Here is a 19,562-nt window from a genome sequence, read left to right as displayed (position 1 = left end):
AAAAAAAACAGTTGATAATAGTCATATTATATAAATTGTAGAATATTATGTTCATCAGATTTAGCTTGATTAGTTTCTGTACTCAATGCCAATTCTCTTTCTTATGTGGCTGCAGGAGAGTGTGTGAAAACCAAAATGATTACAGAGAGACAGTATCTTGAGTGAGAGATCATAGTCTGAGGTGCCTCTAGGACTTTATATTTGCTGTGAATAGGAAAAGAGTTAATTAACATGATTGACTGATTTTGTTTAGTGCCAAATAAACTTAGAGCTGTTTAGGGCTCCAAGTAACTTTGTTAGGGCTAACTAGCTGGATCACCAAATTAGAATGTTTGCCTGATTCACTCCCATCTCACTTCAGCATCTCATGTAAACAGAATAACTGAATCAGGATGTCTGAAAAACTTTGAAGCTCAATTGGTTCCTAGCTTGAAGGAGATGCTACAACCATTTTAATTGATGGGACTGAAATCCTGTTAAGTTCTAAAGAACAGAAACATCTGCAAAGGCAAACTCAAAGCTGTACAAAGCTTGTTAAAAGTAGAGGCTATTGCAGGCTTTGTGGTCTACAGCTGAAGACAGAAAGAACTCCAGAATCATTGGATTATAAAGTGCCTACTCCAGTCTTTTATTATACAGTGATTGAGTCCTTGTGTCTGTGGTATGAACTTCTAGATTCTTCAGCTATAGGTAAAACCGGGGCTTTTTTTGTCATAGAACACCCAGAACGGAGTTCCGGCACCTTATATGGATGGAACCTTGTAGGGTAGGCAAGGCGGGTTGTATGACATGTGTGAGTTCTGGCACCTTTTTTTTTTTAACAAAAAAACCACTGGGTAAAACATTACTGAAAGGAGAGCTTAGCCTTTTGAATTGGCTCTTATACCTAGATTCAACCATGTATGAATTGTATTTTAACAAGAGAACAAGTCTGAACCAGCAAGGCAGGACATAAATTGATAAAGGAAATGACCTAATGTTGAATCTTTTTGCTTGTGGGATCAGTGGGTATCATTTGTCTGTTTGTCTATAATGTCCCCCATTCTTAGAGTGATTTATAATTAAAAAATACTAAGCAAGCACCTCACAACACCCTGTTTGCATATGCGTTTTACATTGCTTTCCATATTTTTCTTTCATAGTATGTACTTGGAATTTTGGTCAATTAGCTTTCAACCAGTCAAGTATTTGTTTGTTTGTTTATAAAATTTATTGACTGCCCATCTTACCACAGGGTAACTAACTCTGGGCAGATTACAGTAACTAAGAATCTAAATATGTAAATTAGTGATTTATATCTTTTCTGTAGATTTCTATTTTCATCAATACTCAGTGGTTCTTGATCTATAACAACTACAACTTTGTCATAATTTCTATAATGATTGCATACTCCTCACATGACAACAGTAGTTTTCCTTGTTTTCACTTTTCTCTATATCTACTTAGGATTAACTACAATTACAGAAGTCCTCAACTTACGGCCATTCTTTTAACAACCATTCAAAATTATGACAGTATTGAAAAAAATGACAATCCCATGTTCAATCATTGCAGTGTCCCTGCAGCCACACGATCAGAACTCAGCGCTTGGCTACTGGCATATATTTACCACTGTTGAAGTGTCAGAGTCACATGATCACCATTTGCTACCTTCCCACCCAGCTTTTGACAAGCAAGGTCAATGGCAAAAGACAGATTTGCTTAAAAACCACAATTCATTTAATGACCTCAGTGATTTGCTTAAAGACTGTGGCAAAAAAAGTTATAAAATGAGACGTGACTCACTTAATGATTGCCTTACCTCGGTGATGGAAATTCCAGTCCCAACTGTGGCCATAAGTTGAAGACTACCTGTATTGTAAGCTTAACCTGTTTAGGAGTTATAGCACTCATTCCATTTTGCAACATTAATATATGGGAAAAATAAGATTTTTAAATTTAGATCTAAAATTTAGATCTAGATTTAGATTTGAATATGTTTCATTTCACCTATTTCCTTCCACATTAGATTACAATTACCCCCACTTTGGTGAAGCAGTACTTACATCTAATATACTGTATGTATTTCACGTCTGTAAAAATAATTTTTGTATATATGGGAATACAAACACACATAAAGCTTCTAAAGAGAAAATTCCTTACATATAGAACATAAAAACATGCAGTTTACAGTTATGGTATAAAACTGAAACGAGATGGCATTGATCTCTTTCTTTCAGTGGCTTTGTTGTTGTTAATTGCAAAGTCGTGTCCTACCCATCACAACCCCATGGACAACATTCCTTCAGGCCTTCCTGTCCTCTACCATCTTCTGGAGTCCATTTAAGCTCACGCCTACTGCTTCAGTGACTCCATCCAACCACCTCATTCTCTGTCGTCCCCTTCTTCTATTGCCCTCAATCTTTCCCAGCATTAGGCCCTTCTAAGCCTTAGCCAGACTATGAGGCAGTCTTAACCAATTAAACAATACACTATATCCTCCCCCCTTTTTTTATTTTAAATAAACTTCTGTCCATCCTCTATATAGGGGATTTTGAGGGCTATGCTTCAACAGTAAGAACACAGGCAAAAGATGCTAAGTCTGATCAATGTGTTTCACACAGAAACAATCTACAAGAGAATAAAAAAGAAAAGCCCTATGCCTATTTGGAGGAACAATAGTTGCTAACAAATGACTGTGTCAGACAAAACCAAACCACAAACTATGAGCCAGCCTCCTGTATTTACAAAGACAAATTACCTTCAGTACCTGAGGGTGAAACCAAGTTGGTAGCTCAGCTCAGACACATCAAAGCACTTGATGACGTTTATATTAGCACAATATTGCAAACTGCTTTCCAGAACCCAATCCTGTTTTGCTAAGTATGAGCAGTTTCCTTTCTCATGGACACATGGTTGTGAAGAGGAAGCAACATAAATATGGCTATTCACCAAAAAACAGCCTATATGCTGTCTAAGAGCAGCTGTTTCCACCAAAGACAACTGATACAGTCAAGTACCAAGGATCATTATTGAGCTGTATTTCACAATTACCTATAGAAAATGTAATTTTTAGATTGCAAATAGCATTGAAGAATCCTAGATTCTAGGAATTTTGTTACACAATCTTCCCCTATCAGTTCTATTAGAAAGTTAGTCTGAAAGAAAAAAGAAAATATTACTTTCAGAAAGCAAAGCTGAGTAACTTAGTAAATAAATAAACTCTTTTAAGACATGCCAGATTTTTTTTAAAGAAAATCATTTGCTAATGCAATCAATGTTCCTAAATTTAACACGCTTTCCATACGAAAGGGATACAGATTAGAATTCTTGTAGAAAATGAACTACCGTACTCACATGTATATATTATGTGTTAGGGAAAGGAAATAAACCAAAAATTCTTTAACAGAAAGATGGAATACTGTATCATAGTCTAAGAATATATTTAATATGTAGAAATAAACAAGTACAGAAAGAAATCCCTTTATTCCACATTGGTTTTCTAAAGGGTAAAAATACATTTCCCTATGCTTGATCCATAGAAACATACCACCTGAGTAAGCATTTCAGCTTAGGATCCATATTGTTTTTTTATTGAACAATCTTTTTGCATATAGCCTCCATCCTTCACTTCTTCCTTCAAATTGGTTTCGTATACTTAAAGTGTGTTTAAGCAAATTTATTCCCAGCCCAATAAAATGCTTGAATAAACAAAAGTCTCTACAGAAACATACACATTTTGAAAGTCCATGAAGATCCCATGGACATTGCAGTTCTATAAGCCATTCACCTTTCAGCCACTATTTTCAAAAATGTGCTTTTTATTTTGTGCCATCAATGACTGAAACTGAACATATTTCTCTATTTGGAAAAGGGCCCCTTCCGTTTGTAGAAGTGGGGCTGACTCTGGTAAGGCTAACTTTTGTCAGTTTTTGTACTACCCATCATGTTGTTTGTAATGAACTACAGGATAGAAAAATGTGGGTTAGACAGCATCACCACCAGATGGATCCGTAGCTGGCTGACCGGCCGTACTCAGCGTGTGGTCCTCAATGGAACTGCATTTACATGGAGGGAAGTGTGTAGTGGGGTGCCCCAAGGCTCTGTTCTGGGCCCAGTGCTCTTCAATATCTTCATCAACGATTTGGACGAGGGGATAGATGGGGAAATCATCACATTTGCAGACGACACCAAGCTGGCAGGAATAGCCTACACTCCAGAAGACAGGCTTAGGATACAGGAGGATCTGGACAGACTTGAACACTGGGTGCTATCTAACAAAATGAAATTCAATGGTGAAAAAAGTAAGGTTCTACATTTAGGCAAGAAAAACCAAATGTACAGGTATAGTATAGGGGGTACCTTGCTCAATAGTAGTAACTGTGAGAGGGACCTCGGAGTCCTAGTGGACAATCACTTAAATATGAGCCAGCAGTGTGCTGCAGCTGCCAAAAAGGCCAACACAGTGCTGGGCTGCATTAACATAGGGATAGAATCAAGATCACGTGAAGTATTAATACCACTTTACAATGCCTTGGTAAGGCCACACTTGGAATATTGCATCCAGTTTTGGTCACCACGATGTAAAAAAATGTTGAGACTCTAGAAAGAGTACAGAGAAGAGCAACAAAGATGATTAGAGAGCTGGAGGCTAAAACATATAAGGAACGGTTACTGGAATTGGGTATGTCTAGTTTAATGAAGAGAAGGATGAGGGGGTGACATGATAGCAGTGTTCCAATATCTCAGGGGCTGCCACAAAGAAGAGGGAGTCAAGCTATTTTCCAAGGCGCCTGAAGGCAGGACAAGAAGCAATGGAGGGAAACTAATCAAGGAGAGAAGCAACCTAGAACTAAGGAGAAACTTCCTGACAGTTAGAACAATTAACCAGTGGAACAACTTGCCTCCAGAAGTGGTGAATGCTCCAACACTGGAAGTTTTTAAGAAGAGACTGGACAGCCATTTGTCTGAAATGGTATAGGGTTTCCTGCCTGAGCAGGGGGTTGGACTAGATGACCTCCCTTCCAACTTTTTTTTTATTATTATTATTATTATTATTATTATTATTATTAGTATTAGTATTAGTATTAGTATTAGTATTAGTATTATTAGCAGATTTAACTAGGTATGGTAATTATAGGTATTACAAGATAGGTTGTGTGGTGCTTGTAATTCATGTATATTCTAGGAAAAGGTGCAGCTACTTCTTGAAGATGCTACATTCCCATCCCCAGAGCATCTTCTAGGAATCAAATCTGAAGTACCTCACTGCCCTAGTAAAAGTTCTCCTTGTGTAAGAGCATTCAATAAATGGAACTCTTTACACAAATCTTTGGATGAAATCTGAATTCAGGCAAGTAAAAGAGAGGCACAAGATAAACATCTACCAATGAAATTACATATATGTAGACTTTCTTAAGTATGATGACATCTACATTTCCTGGTACATGATAAGATTTTAGGTGGGTCTTCGTGATTCACATTCACAAATATTTAAGCATGTTGTTCCCTGTATGCTCCCTAATATCTAAAGATAAAGTAGGAGATAAAAAAGAGCAATATATATTTAAAGTGACCTTTGTGCAGCATTCACCTTGAATAGGAATGCCATAGAAGAGGTATGGTTCCCACCCCCAAAACTAACAAAAATAACAAAAAGATTTCCACACTGGAACAGAGATACTCAAAAAGACCAAACAAAGCACATGAAAAAGCCTGAAGCAAACATTATAACAGCAGCTGGATTCACTAAACCAGCATTAATGCAGAGAAATGAAGAAAAGGCATGCATCCATGTGCATTTGGTCCATATATGAATTTTGAACATTTTGTATATATTTTAAGAGCATCTGTAATGAACCCAGTCTGCCAAAATCAATCTGACATATCAAGCAATATGGTAGAAGTTTGAGAAATCAAAGAACATCCTCTGGGCATTTTGAATGGAAAAAACAGAATCTGAAGTTCTAATTAAATTATAGCATTAATCATTTTATGTAGAAATATATCTCAGCTTAGCAAGTTCTAAGATTTCTACTGTTTGATGTCATTTCTATAATCAGAAGTCTAATTATCTGCATATCCATAAAATCAAGATAACATCATTACCACAGAATGGATTTTTTTCAACTTTTTACATAAGAAAATATACAAAAATGGTTATAGGTTTGTATTCAATCATCCCTTGAAACTACCAGCATTAAACTGAGAAATCTAACAAAGAGATTGCAATGAAATTGAAAGAAACATATGTATTTAATTTACTTGTGTCTTCTTAATGACAGAGATGCTTGTTTACTTTACAAAGGTAAAATACCGGCTAAAGACACAAGGATCTCAACTTTCAAAGCACAATACTTTTTTAAAAAAACTTTAAATATACAAAGCAAAATTAAGTTACTCAGCCACATGCAGCCATAACACATGCAACAGAAATGGCCATTGTAATATTTAATATTTAGTGCCATTGCTTAAGATTAATTCTCACTGCAACTTGAGATCTTTCCAGATGTGACCTGATTTGAAGTACTGTGGCGACTATCCAATCAAGTATAAAGAATTATATACTGTCTATGATTCAGAATAAATCTAGTTTGCAGAGGAATAGCCATACTAGTCTGTTGCAGAAAAACCAACAAAAGGCCTTGAGCACCTTAAATTTCAACCCATTATCTTAAGCAGTGTATCTGTAATATTGATTTCCAAACCAGGGTAAGCCTAGTATCAACCCCACAGTCCATGGATTTTTTTTTTTCAAATGGGCATGTGCCATCATCCTATGTTTTCCATTCTAACTCTGAAATTTCATCAAGATTTGTTTAACTTTCACCTAGGCCAGACTGGATGTGCTGGCACTGCCGTCTTTTGGGGTCATTTTAAAAACATCCCTCTAGAGCAGCTATGGGACAGCTCCATGAAATCCCTGAGCCACATTCTCTTCTCTTGATTTCTTTATAGGGCACCTTGGATAATTCACCTATCCTCTATTAAAGGTATAACCCCGTGGTGGCGAACCTATGGCACGCGTGCCACAGGTAGCATGCAGAGCCCTCTCTGTGGGCACGCGCGCTGTTACCCCAGTCCTAGGCCTTCAGCTGGGTTTTATAAAAGCTTTTCGCTTTAGGCCTCTGCCGCCATGTGCAAAAAAAAAAGGTTCAATCAATCAGTCAATTTCAACTTCTCACGGGAAAAAAAAGATCTCACGAAGTTGGAATTGATTGAACTTTTTAGTCCCACCCAGTCTGCCGTTACCACAGCAGCCACGCCCACCCAATGGGCCACGCCCACCCGGCACCCAACCATACATAAGTGGGTTTTGGGTTGCAGTTTGGGTACTCGGTCTCTAAAAGGTTCGCCATCACTGGTATAACCTGTCAGAAAAACAATGCTTATTTGTTGCTTCTTTTAACCAATTAGGACTCTGACATGTCTTCCCCCAGGTTGCCCAATTCTGTGCTTCTATTTGTTCTCTGTGATCTGCGTACACTAAAGATTATTGCTAATCTTGGTTATCACCACTGTTACTGTATTTGTATTACATCAACATTATGGTCGTCTTGTTTTCCTGTATTTTATGCTTTCTTTTAACTCATATCTATAATTCTAAGTTTGTTTTTATGTAATGTTTTCTGGCTAAAGATCATGGTAAATGTTTGTTGTTGTTATGGATTATGGCATAAGCTTTACTACTATCATCTTCATCAGCTGTATGAAACATTGTAATCTGCAGGTCAGTGCAGGAACACTGCAGATTAGCAAGGAATTGGAAAGACAGATAAGTGGGACAGACATGCTCAAAGTGGAGTCATGCTTATACAATGGCAAATGGTAAAACAGTCATTGATGATGGCTAAATTAATAACATAACTTGTTTATCTAATACAATTTGCAAGGCTAATCTGAGTATCCTTCTTATGAAATCTTATGCATGTTATTTAAAACTTAATTTGCAGCCCATAAAATGCTAATGTTACCCCTTATCTGGCCTGATTTGTTCTATCCCAGCCAATATATTGAGCCTACAATATTTAGAATGCTTTGATCAGCACCATCTACAACCACGCAGATTCTGGAAGTTACAGTTCCAATGCTATGTTAGACAGCAGCCTCTCCACCCAATCTATAAAAGAATTGAAATACTTGAAATACTTTTCTTGCGGAATACAATAGTCTTTTGATTTCTATCATTCACTTTTGTGGCTGAGTTGCATTTTGCTTTATATATGCAGCACATGTGATTATTTCTATTACCGGGGTAACATCTGTACAAATGATATTATTGATTTTAATGGTTTAACAAAAATTAAGTGGCATGGAAGAGAAAAAGTAGGGATGCCCTGGACAAAACTTAGATTTGATGTAATTTAATTCATTTTTATTTTATTATGAAATATCCATTCTTCATGGGATTTCTCCCATGCATTTCTCTCACGTATCAATTATAATTAAGCAGCTTTTTAAGGGATTCTGGTAAAACCCAAAACTTTTTGGATGGGGGAGTATGGCTTTTTGACGCCCATTATGCATGTATAATTTAAATGGAAATGAAAAATATAAACATATGGTCAGTTAATGGCTATTTATTATTTATGACTACCAAATAAAACCTCCATACATTGGGCAACATGTTAATGAATTACAGGGCTTGAGGGGGAGAGTAAGAGAAGGGAGAACTGTTTTCATGCACAGCTTATGAGTTTGCAGGAAGGATCTGGCTAGTTCACCACGTAAATTAGTGAATGGCTCTTCATTTAATCTGAAATCATTATTTATTTCATGGTCTTACATTTCAACAAAGTGTCCTCAACACCAGCAGTTGAAAATCCAAGAGAACAGCCACACTTTGCAATATAAGTGAGCTTCACCCTAGCAGTACCATGCACATGTCCTGGCTTGCACTCCACTGCTTACTGCTCAAACTGGCTCAGCTAAAGTAAATTTAAGTTCATGAATCATCATTGCTTAGATCTCCATTAAAAAGTCCAGCAATGTCATTTAGTCACTACAGGGTGACAGAAAAACTAGGATACTCACTTTGGAAAATTACAGAAAATTATCAGACAACATGCCTTTTTGATTGATTTGTGAGGCTGAAGTAAGTGTCCAAGCAAACTTACATTGAATTCCAGAAGAACAGAGTTACAAAAAGTGTTTCACAAATAATGAACAAAGAGAACCTAAGGGCATTTTACTAAATGCACAATGAGGTTACAGCTATGAAGTTGGGTGAAATAAATTGGTATAAAAGTGCCACGTGGTTCTATAGGAACAGCAATTAATTTTGATTGATGGTGGCCCTGCCAATAATAAGAGTCAGGGGTGCAAAGTAATGTTGTGGCAATTCCTGTATCAGTGTTTCTCAACCTTGGCAACTTTAAAATGTGTGGACTTCAACTCCAAAAACATCCCAGCCAGCATACTGCCTGGGGAATTTTGGGAATGCCCACACATCTTAAAATTGCCAAGGTTGAGCAACGTGTCCTATACCAACCAGTCATGCCAGTTCCTAGCATCCTCAGCTGAAATATTGTAGCAAAGGATTTCATACAGCTTCCAATTCTGATTTTAAATGACACCACAAGGGGTCTCATTTTACACCTATACCCATTTGGCATGCTTTCCCGATCCCATTGGAGAGGCTTTACCCCACCTTTTCCATAAGTTTCTGATGTCCAGTTCTCAGGTTCTCTCATCACATGAACCATATTCCAGAATGATGACTATTCATGACAACTGCCAAAAAAAGCCCCTTTGCTGTCCTCTTTGCCATACCAAAGGTACTGCTAAGGCAATTTTTCAAAGGGGGAGGAACACATACAGTACCAAGTGAACCCTCTCCCACCTGCCTCCCTTCTCAAATTCTATCTGGCTCACTGTAGTAATAATAGCCAAATCAGTAAAAGGCTTTTTTCCATTGTCAGGACCCAGCAGCGTTTTGTACTAGTAGGCACCAAGGCCTCACTGCAAGCATTATTCATCCTATACTCACATAGTGCTTGGAAGGATTTCGCCTTTTTTCCACGTCCACCACATTAGCATCCAGTACAGTGTAGGACAGCATCTTCGTCCCCAGGAAAACCAGGAAACGCAAACACAGTCCAGATGTATCCTTGTATTATGATGACTGCGCTTATTCTTTGGCTCCTCAGCACTCAAGGAGGATTTCCTAGGAAAACAGAGCCTCCTCTCCCCTTAGCCCAGCTTTCTTTCCCTTGCCTGTACAAAAGGGACAGACCTCCAACTTAGCTTTCCCGAAGGGCCTACCGAATACTTATTTCCCTTTTTTTAAAAAAAAAAAACACGCGGGAAACGAGCAAAATATGGCCCTACGCCAGCGCGTCCCGCAAGCGCAGGCACACACACACGCGCGCTTCAAACTCTTCTTCCTCCTATGCGGGAAAATCTGAATTATCTTCAGTTACTTCCAATATTTCATCCTGGTGGAAAGGAACTCTTCTCGTCCCCACCGCATTGGAGCGGACGGGCGGCGGGGAGGAGTTCAGCTCTGGGAAAGGATCAAGTTCTGCACACCCCTCACATAGATCTCGCGTGCTGTTTGTCTCTCTCTCTGTGTGTGTGTGTGTGTGTGTGTTCTGTGTCTGTGTGCGCCCGCCCCTCTTGTTCGTTCTCTCTGCCTGCCTGCCTGCCTGCCTGCCTACCTACCTCTTGCCCCTCCTCTTGCCCCCTCCCGCCCTACACCGGAGTGAGTTGCCGTGGTGCAGTTATCTCCGGCCTCAGCGCCTTGTCTGACAGCGGCTGCCGCGACTGCTCCTGCAGCCGGCTTGGGGGAGGGGGAGGCGGAAAGGGAGGAAACGGGCAGGCCTGCAGAAGATACGGCGGGACTGGTTTGGATGGGGATGCGAGCGTGTCCGCGGCTCCCTTCCCCAGCTCGTCTCCGGATTCCCTTTGCGGCGAGCCGAGCAGGCGAGGGGCTGGGGGAGGGGGTGGCTGAGCAGGAGGGCCGGCTGATTGCCGGCGGAGGAGGAGGAGGGGAGGACGGCGCTGCCTACCCCCACCCACCGGCCGGAGAGCGGAACGGGGAGGGGGCGATCACCTCTCCGTGCCCAAAGCCCGAGGGACGCCGAGATGGGCGGCGGCCACTTCGAGCGAGTGGTCGGCCGGCAAAGGCTTGGCATAGGCAGGAGGAGGAAAGGGGAAAGAAGCGGGCGTTTCAGGCGTTCGCTTCTTCTCTCCCCACCCCGTCCTTCCCTCAAGCTGCCTGGCGACAAGAGAAAAAGTGAGACGGCTGCTGTGCAGCGGGAAAAGGAGAGAGATTCTCGCTTTATGCAATTTAAAAGAAACCCGCGTCGGATGCTCGTTTTTTTTTTCCCTATTCGGCGCTCTCCAAAGTGCACAAGAAGAAGTCAAGAAGTCTCAGTTGTCAACCAGGGGATTGGACTAAAGGGGCACCTAAGAGTAATAGTGGCGTTGGCCGGAATCGATTCCAGCCAGTTCCCCTCGAAAACATCTTCCCTTCTCTCTGAACTAAATTTAATGAATTTACCAAATCCTGTATCCTAAATGCAGCGAGATGCACGTAGGTTGTCCACCTAGGGCTCCGAATTTAAAAGTCTCCGGTGGTGATCTGCTCTAGACAATGAGCAAGGCTAGATGTTACTTAAGAGATTTCAAAATATAGTTACGTGTATTTTTGATGACAGAGGCTTCTGCTCCTGCTGTGGATGCAAATGGTTCCATGAAGCAGAAAGCAGAGTTTTTTGCTGAGATGGGCGGCTATAGAAATAATTTTCCAAATACATATCCAGATTTGCCCATGACATGAGAGAATTCAAGCTAGTGGGTGGATGCTATTTTCCAATGACCATAAGCCATTTATTTGGGTGGGATGGGGAATTTGTGGCCCTGCAGATATTACTGAACTAAAATGCCCAACATCCCATAAATTAGCTGGGGCTGGAGGGAGTTGAAGTTAAGCAATTTCTGATGGGCCAATGACTTTCCAGCCCTGAGTAAACCTGCTCAGTAGACTGCAGCATAGGCCAAATTTACTAAAATAGGCAATGAAAAGGGCTTAGTTCAACTGGCAACTCTTTTATCTGAAAATGAGATGGGAGGCAAATCCCTTTCATCAACTGTTCTCTGTTAAGCTTGTCCTCTCCTTAAGTTGCATGCAACCATAATTTTATGGCTTATAGGAGGAGCTTAGATGCCTGAGCTTGTGCTTTTCTGCCCTTCCCATTCTTTTTTTTTCTTTCATGTTGTATTTTTTTTTTTATCCTGTGGGGCGGGAACTGTTTGGGTTTTTTTCTTTTTCTTTCCACTGACTTGTAAACTTTTCACTGGGATTTATGGGCTGAAGAATGGGATATAGATGCTTCACATATCTAGATGAATTAAACATTCAGTACAATTATATTACAAAGAATCTCCACAGTTTATTCCTTCACCAGTTAAATCCATTTTTACAATAGGTTTAAATGCCAAAAACAGGAATAAACAAGCCTTTGCTTACTGGCTGAAAGACAAGAAAAGAGGGAATTCCAGTGCCTGAAGCAGACATCAAGATCTTTCTTCATGCTCCCATCAAATAGTCCAATCAGAAGCTGCTTTTTTCCTAGTAGGTAGGTGCTATTAAATAAGTTGTGCATTACTTGGAGTCTCTGATTTACTAGCATTAGCTCAGTAATAGTTTTGTTACATCAGGAATATTAAAAGACAGATCATGCTTTGCTACTGCTATTCAACATATCCACATTCATAACTCAGAAATATAGGTGGCGCTCAGCTTATAACAATTGGAACTGGAATTTCAGTCACTGAATGATGCCCTAATTAAGTGAGTTATCACATGACCAAACCCAATTTTATGATCATTTTTATTGCAGTTGTTAAGTGAAACACCAAAGTCATTAAGTGAATCACATGGTTAAGTGAATCCTATTTCTCTCATTGACTTTGCTTGTTGGAAACCAGCCGGGAAAGTTGCACATCATGATAATGTGACTGCAGGATGAGGCAACTGTCACAAATGTGAGCCAGTTACCAAGCACACAAATTGTGATCATGAGGCCAGGCTGTGTATATGATGGATGTAACTTTGAGGACAGGTTGTTAAGTCACTTTTTCCAGCACCTTCATAAAGCCAAATCATCATTAAACGAATGGTATAAGGCTATTTGTATTTGCTTCGTATGTACAATCCATGGCATTTACTCCCACTTCTCTGCTCCAAACCCATTATTTTTTAATTTTTTTATTCTAAACTGTTTGTATATTTAGAATTGTCTGGATATTTGTATATTTTATTACATTCAGAGTCACCTTGAACAGTGAGATGGGTGGCAAATAAATTTAATAGTAATGAATGAAAGAACTTGTCGTAACAGCAGAAATGGTGGAGAAAAGAACAAGGAAAATCAAGAATTGATCAGCACCAGGTAAAGAACTGTATGCATTTTGGTTGAAACATTTGCCCGGTTCTATGCTCACTATTCCCAAGCAGTTTAACAATATACTGTAAGGAGGTGGAATTGAAGAGTGGCTAACATCTGGAAAAACCTACCTAATAATGAAAGATGCAGCAAAAAGAGCAATATCAGGCAACTACAGATTAATTACCTGCTTACCAACAACTTTCAAATTGCTAATTGGTGTAGTGCTGATATAGTCCAAAAGCATCTAGTTCAAAACAAACTCTTTCCATCTGTCCAGAAAGGCAACTACCCCAAACAGCAGAGGAACAAAAGATCAACTCCTAATTGAAAGATGATTCTGGAAATAGTAAGAAAAGAAAGACCAACTTGAATGGATTGATTACAAGAAGACATTCAACTCCCTGGATAGGATAATCAAGTGCTAGAAATAACAGGAGTCAGTAGAAACATCAGAAGCTTTGTGCAAAGATCGATGGCACAAAGACATGGTTGCTGGTCAATGGTGATAAAAAAAAGGAGAGAGGAATCTTCCAAGACTCACTATCACCACTACTGTTTGTCATTACATTGACTCTTCTGTCACAATACTGAACAGGTCAAGCCATGGCTATCAAACATCAAGAATATCTGCTATGCTATCCCATCTCCTTCATATGGACAATCTGAAGCTGCATGGAAAAACACCATTGGGCATGGAATCATTGCTTAACACTGTCCATATATACAACCAATACATTACAATAAAGTTTGGACTGGACAAACATGCCATCAAACAGGAAAAATATCTTCAAGTATCTTCAGGTAGCTTGAAGGAATCAAGATACCCTATGCAAATAACATCAAGAGTCTGGATGAACACGATTATTACAAATATCTGGTCAGTCTTCAAGCTAGTAGCATCAAGCACACCGAAGTCAAGGAAAAGGTTAGAGGTGAATACATCAAGAGATGGAATAAGATCTTAAAGTCCAGACTGGGGAGGAAATACCATCAAGGTAATTAATATCTGGGCAATTCCAGTGACTAGATAGACAGCTGGAATAATGGACTGGTGTTAACTGAACTAAAAGCCTTGGATAGGAAGACCAGAAAAATAATGACAATGAATCATGCACTTCATCCATGCAGCAATGTTCCTTAGCAAGGAAAATAGGTCAGCATGGAATGTTGCAAGTACATCAGATAACTGAAGAAGAAAAAAGGGCATTGGAAGAATATCTGAAAGACTGAAGAAGATTCACTGAAACACCAAATTAAGAACACAAATGAGACATGGGAAGACAAAGCATTATATCGCCAGTACATTTCAAAAAATAGCAGGCAAAGCTGATAATAATAAAGCTAAGGGCAGGGAAAGTTGAAGAAAGGGACAGAGAGGCTAATTGTGGCTGCACAAATGCATACAAAGCCAGAACTGAGAGACCACAACAGACAGCAAGTGCCATGTCTGCAAAGAAGCTGAAGAAATAGTGGATCACCTGGTTAGCTGCTGCAAGAAGATTTCACAGATTGATTACAAACAATGGCATGAGAAAGTAGCAACAATGGTGCGTTGGAAAAACTGCAAGAAATACCATTTGCCTGCAAGCAAGAACTGATGGGACCATAAACTAGAGAAAGTAATAGAAAATGAAGAAGCTAAAGTGCTCTGGGATTTTAGAATTCAAACAAACAGGCCACATAACACTCTGGCCGTAACAACTGTCAATAAGAAAGACAAAAAAAATCTGGATAGTGACATGGCGGTACCTGGAGAAAGCAGAATAGAAGGAACTTCCACCTCAGAGTTAAAATATTATTCACCCATCCTAGAGGTGGCATTAAATGGTGCTGACATAATATTTGCTATTCTTATCCCAACCCTATCATATCCTGCTCATTATTTCTGAGTCATTGTCCTGATCAATGAATACAACACTCATTACAGGCAAGATTATTGTTTTTCTCCTCTGGCTTCATTGCCATCCCCTTTACAGAATCACCAGCTAGTAGTTTAAACTTCCACCAATCAGCGCATTGCACAGGGATGGGGAAGATCAGCCTTCAACACTCTGTTGGGATGTCTCTAGCTATTTTGTCAGTCTATCTCACAACTCATTTGAGCATCTCTTAAGGCAGAGTGGTGACATAAAGAAACATATTGTAAGACACCACAGCAAAGATAACTCAATACAGATAGTCCTTGACTTAACAACTGCAATTGGGATAGGATTTTCATTCATAATTCATGACAGTCATAAGTTAGGGTACCCATGTGACCTGATCTCATTTTACTATTTACGGAGGTCATTAAATGAATCACACAGTCATAAGTCCAAATCCTACAGTTGTAAATCTAAATCCATTCTCCCAAATGGCCTTTTTTGCTGGAAAAAAGCATTGCAAATTATAGTCATGTGACTGTAGGATGCTGCAACCAGTCATACATGTGAGCTAGTTGCCAAGCACCTGAAATGGAGTCATGTGATGGGGGATTGCTACAACATTTTATGATGGCCAGAAATAAGCAACAAAAGTTAAAGGTAAATATATGTACAATCCACAATAACAAAATCAAAACTAAACAACCCACTTGGTATGTTGTATGTGTCAGTTTAAGCCAGAAATTGGTTTGATTCTTTGGCTGTAAGAATCAATCATATTGTATAAACACAGCAAAGTGCCGTTTATTAATAGCAGTGTATGGCTTAGTGTGTTGTATGAACAGAGGCATTGTATCCTCCAAAATACATTTTTTGGTCCTAATTCTTATGCCATGGCTACTAAAAAAAAGTTATATGTCTGATAAAACTAATTAATTTTTGTTTAATTAATTTAATTGCAAGCACATAAGTAATCTGAGCATATTTTGTATGGCATCTAATTGAATCTCAGTCTAAGCTTCCAAGGCTAATATTGAAATATATAATTTAAAATGCAAGTTGTTGGGAGTAAAGTTACAGCATTTGTCTATTCAGAAGAGTATAGATTAACTGTATGTATAACCCAATTAGTTTGATTAGAATTGGCTAATGTAAGTTATCTTTCATGGCATACAAAATTATAAATTATCAGTTTATACCCCTTACCATCTTATTTCAACAAACAGGAAGTAAAACCCAACAAAACATTTTTATTTAGCTTTTAATAGAATTAAAAATTAATGTTAGGCTATCCCCTACTTTCCCAATCTGTCACAGTGATTGGGTTTTTTAGAAGAGTGAAATATAGATGGGGAAAGGAGTCTAGTATTCAAAGTTTAAGCGAAAGGCTAGCCAGGTATTTACTTTACATCAAATTAAAATAAAATGAATTAAATTCTAGGTTCTGAAGAAATTTGCAAAATTGTTTTACTGTTTTATTTTATTGTGAAGGAAAAAATGATACGTTGTATATGACAGTATTTATAGGGAAGAATATATTGATTTAACTCAGCTCTATTGCAAATGACAACTTTTGAAAACTGAGAATTTAATCAGGAAATAGTGGAAAATAATAACAGGCAGGCCTCCATGGTATTTTGTGAAAATATGATAAATCACCCCATTGTGATATAGGTGGCAAACAAATTTAATAAATAAATGAAATAATAAATACAAATAATTTTTGTTAAAAAAGAAAAGGATACAGTATGTAATTTTTTTAAAAAAACAGGTACAATACAAGGGATCATAGTACAACTCTAAGAAGACTCATATCTTTCTATAAACTGGATTGTACATCTTATGTGTTATAGTGAAGGTGGAAATAATTTTGAAGTGATTAATCTTGGTCAGATTTTTTTTTAGATGTGAAAAATCTGGCATTTAACAGAGGTTGTAGACTTTTTATATCCACTATATCTACACATATAAAATAAAATTCAAAAACCAGACTGGAAAAAATCACTATTGAAAATGCAGTTTAGTAGAAAGATATATCCTAAATACAATATTAAAGCTCTTCTCAGTGTGCTTTTGGAAAAGGAAATTAAAAAAATACTAGCTAGATTTTTTAAATATAGTAATTAAAGTTTCAAGATGCATATCTATCTCAGTCAGGAAGTACATACAGCTCTCATTTTGAACATGGCAAATCACCTTAAATTTAAATATGTATTTAAATAATTAAACATTTAAATATATAAAGAAACTCCTGTATTAAATGTTTTCCAAGTTTGTTTCAACAGCACCACACTGTGGTAATATACAGATTTGCAAGTTAGGTTACTTTTGCTTCTGTTAAGATCATTACCAACTCATAAAACGGATTACCATTAAATTCCATGAGAATCCAATGTCTATGGAAGAATAAAAGTGCATGATATTGTACTCTTGTCATCAAGGTTACAAGATAATACAATGAGGCTACAGCTTTAGTTTCAGAATAGCAGAAATGTTTTACCCTGTCTAAATTATTTTTATGAACAACCCCGATACTGTATTACAAAAAGAAAGGGAAACTAAACTTCCTGATTATCAGACGCTGCAGTAGATACTAAATAAGGAAATACTTGGTATTTTAAAAGTTAAGTATTAAAATTTTAAATATTTTAAAGAAAAAGATCTGAATCTTTATTTAAGAAATATGTCTTCCATACAGTTTGACAACAGACTTGGAGTTTTTCATTGTGGACTTATGGACTTGATAATCATACATTCTAGATGTCCAGTGGCTTCTAGAACACATACAAAGGGCTTTTGGTGCCAAAATCAGATTTGTAGATAAAACAAATTACTCTCAACTGTTAGAAACACTTGGAACACAGCTCTTACCCTCTAAAAACCTGATGAAAGGATGTACGGTAAGTGTTAAATAAAGCAGCTTGTTGGTTATCCCAACAGCATTCTGGAATATGGGATATAAAAGGGAACAGTACTGGTATTACAGGATGCTTTAACAACTTTTTAAAGGAAGATTGGTCATATTAAGGAATGTGTTATATCTTGAGTATTCTTTAAAAGTATTTTTTTTTTTACAAAAAATACTAGATAAAAAGATATAGTATTTTACTTGCTACCTGAATAGCTATTTGCAGACGGTGGCTGGGTAGAGAAGTATTGATGGTTTACTATCCATATTGTCAGAAGGCAGGCCTTAAGAGTGATTTGGTTGAGTTTGTCCCTTGTTGAACTCCAACAACACTAGTCTAGATGTCTCTTCTCTCATTTCAATTCCCTTAACTCTTCTGTGAACTACAGGGACTGATGGGATCCACAAGAGGAGAAGAGGCCACATAGGTACAATCTGATCCAATGCCTCAACCACCCTCTTATTCCAAGTGGCAACCGAGACTTCAGATGGACCAAGCAGCAGACCAGTAGGAATATTCCACAGTCTCTCTGAAACCTATCTGGGTCCATCAATTGCTGGTATGAACCAATGTAATGTGTCAACCCTCTTGAGATAAAAGTAGGGGTTTCAAACAAACATTTAGCTAGCTGAACTCATTGTTGCAAATAAAATAATACCATGATTGACTCTATTTCTTTTAGGAATCATTTTTTCATTCTCTATGATATGGTAGAAACAATAGAAATCTGATTCTAATCGGGCCCAAACTATTTATGCAGTTTTGAACTGTACAGACAGCAGATGCATTAACCATATGCCTATTGACATTAATATCCTTACATTTGCCTCTTCAAATACATAAGAACTAATAAAGCAATCCAATCAACATTTTTAAAATCCTTTCTAAATCCCTCAGATTGTGCCCAATTCTTTCTTGTAATTGGAATCTGGAGTATTTCTATAGGAGTTCATAGGAAGCTGTCACCTTAGATTTTGGAATAAATTGATAGTTCTTTCACCATTTTGACTCTGCTGGATGTTTTTCAACTTGTATGGAAAAAAGGACCCTAGATTTTAAACAGTACAGCTTCTCAATTTAATACTTAATTTTAATAGGTTTTGAGGGAGCCAATACAACACCAAACTGAAACAAGGAATCTCTGATATCCTTCAGTGTCCAGACTACTTATTGCTAAATGAGGAATAGTCAACAATTATATTCCACAAATTATTCAATAAGTATCTTGGCTGTGTGCCAAGCCTTTTCCTCTACCTATTTTTTTTTTTATTTTTTCTGACTTATCATTTTTACTTTTTTATATTGTCATTTTGGGAATTTTATTTTTGTGTTGTCGGTCTCTGGCAGAAAGTTAAACAAAACAAACTGCTGTTCCCTATACATGCTTTCTTTTCTTTTTTCTTTTTTCTTTTACTATG

General features: G+C 37.9%; 1 protein-coding gene across 1 annotated transcript in view; it reads right to left on the bottom strand.

Moving 5' to 3' along the window:
* SH3PXD2A (SH3 and PX domains 2A) overlaps nt 1–10,516 on the bottom strand; it is a 243,262-nt gene extending 232,746 nt beyond the window's left edge. The window contains exon 1 of the mRNA XM_015812791.2: nt 9,968–10,516. Coding sequence (XP_015668277.2) covers nt 9,968–10,039 — 72 coding nt within the window. The 5' untranslated portion in view covers nt 10,040–10,516. The remainder of the gene's footprint in view (nt 1–9,967) is intronic.
* Nucleotides 10,517–19,562: the final 9,046 nt, after the last annotated feature.

This window comes from Protobothrops mucrosquamatus, unplaced genomic scaffold, assembly GCF_001527695.2.
Source record: "Protobothrops mucrosquamatus isolate PMUCROS unplaced genomic scaffold, P.Mucros_1.0 scaffold110, whole genome shotgun sequence".
Classification (NCBI taxonomy): Eukaryota; Metazoa; Chordata; class Lepidosauria; order Squamata; family Viperidae; genus Protobothrops; species Protobothrops mucrosquamatus.
This window is presented reverse-complemented; position numbering and strand designations above follow the sequence as displayed.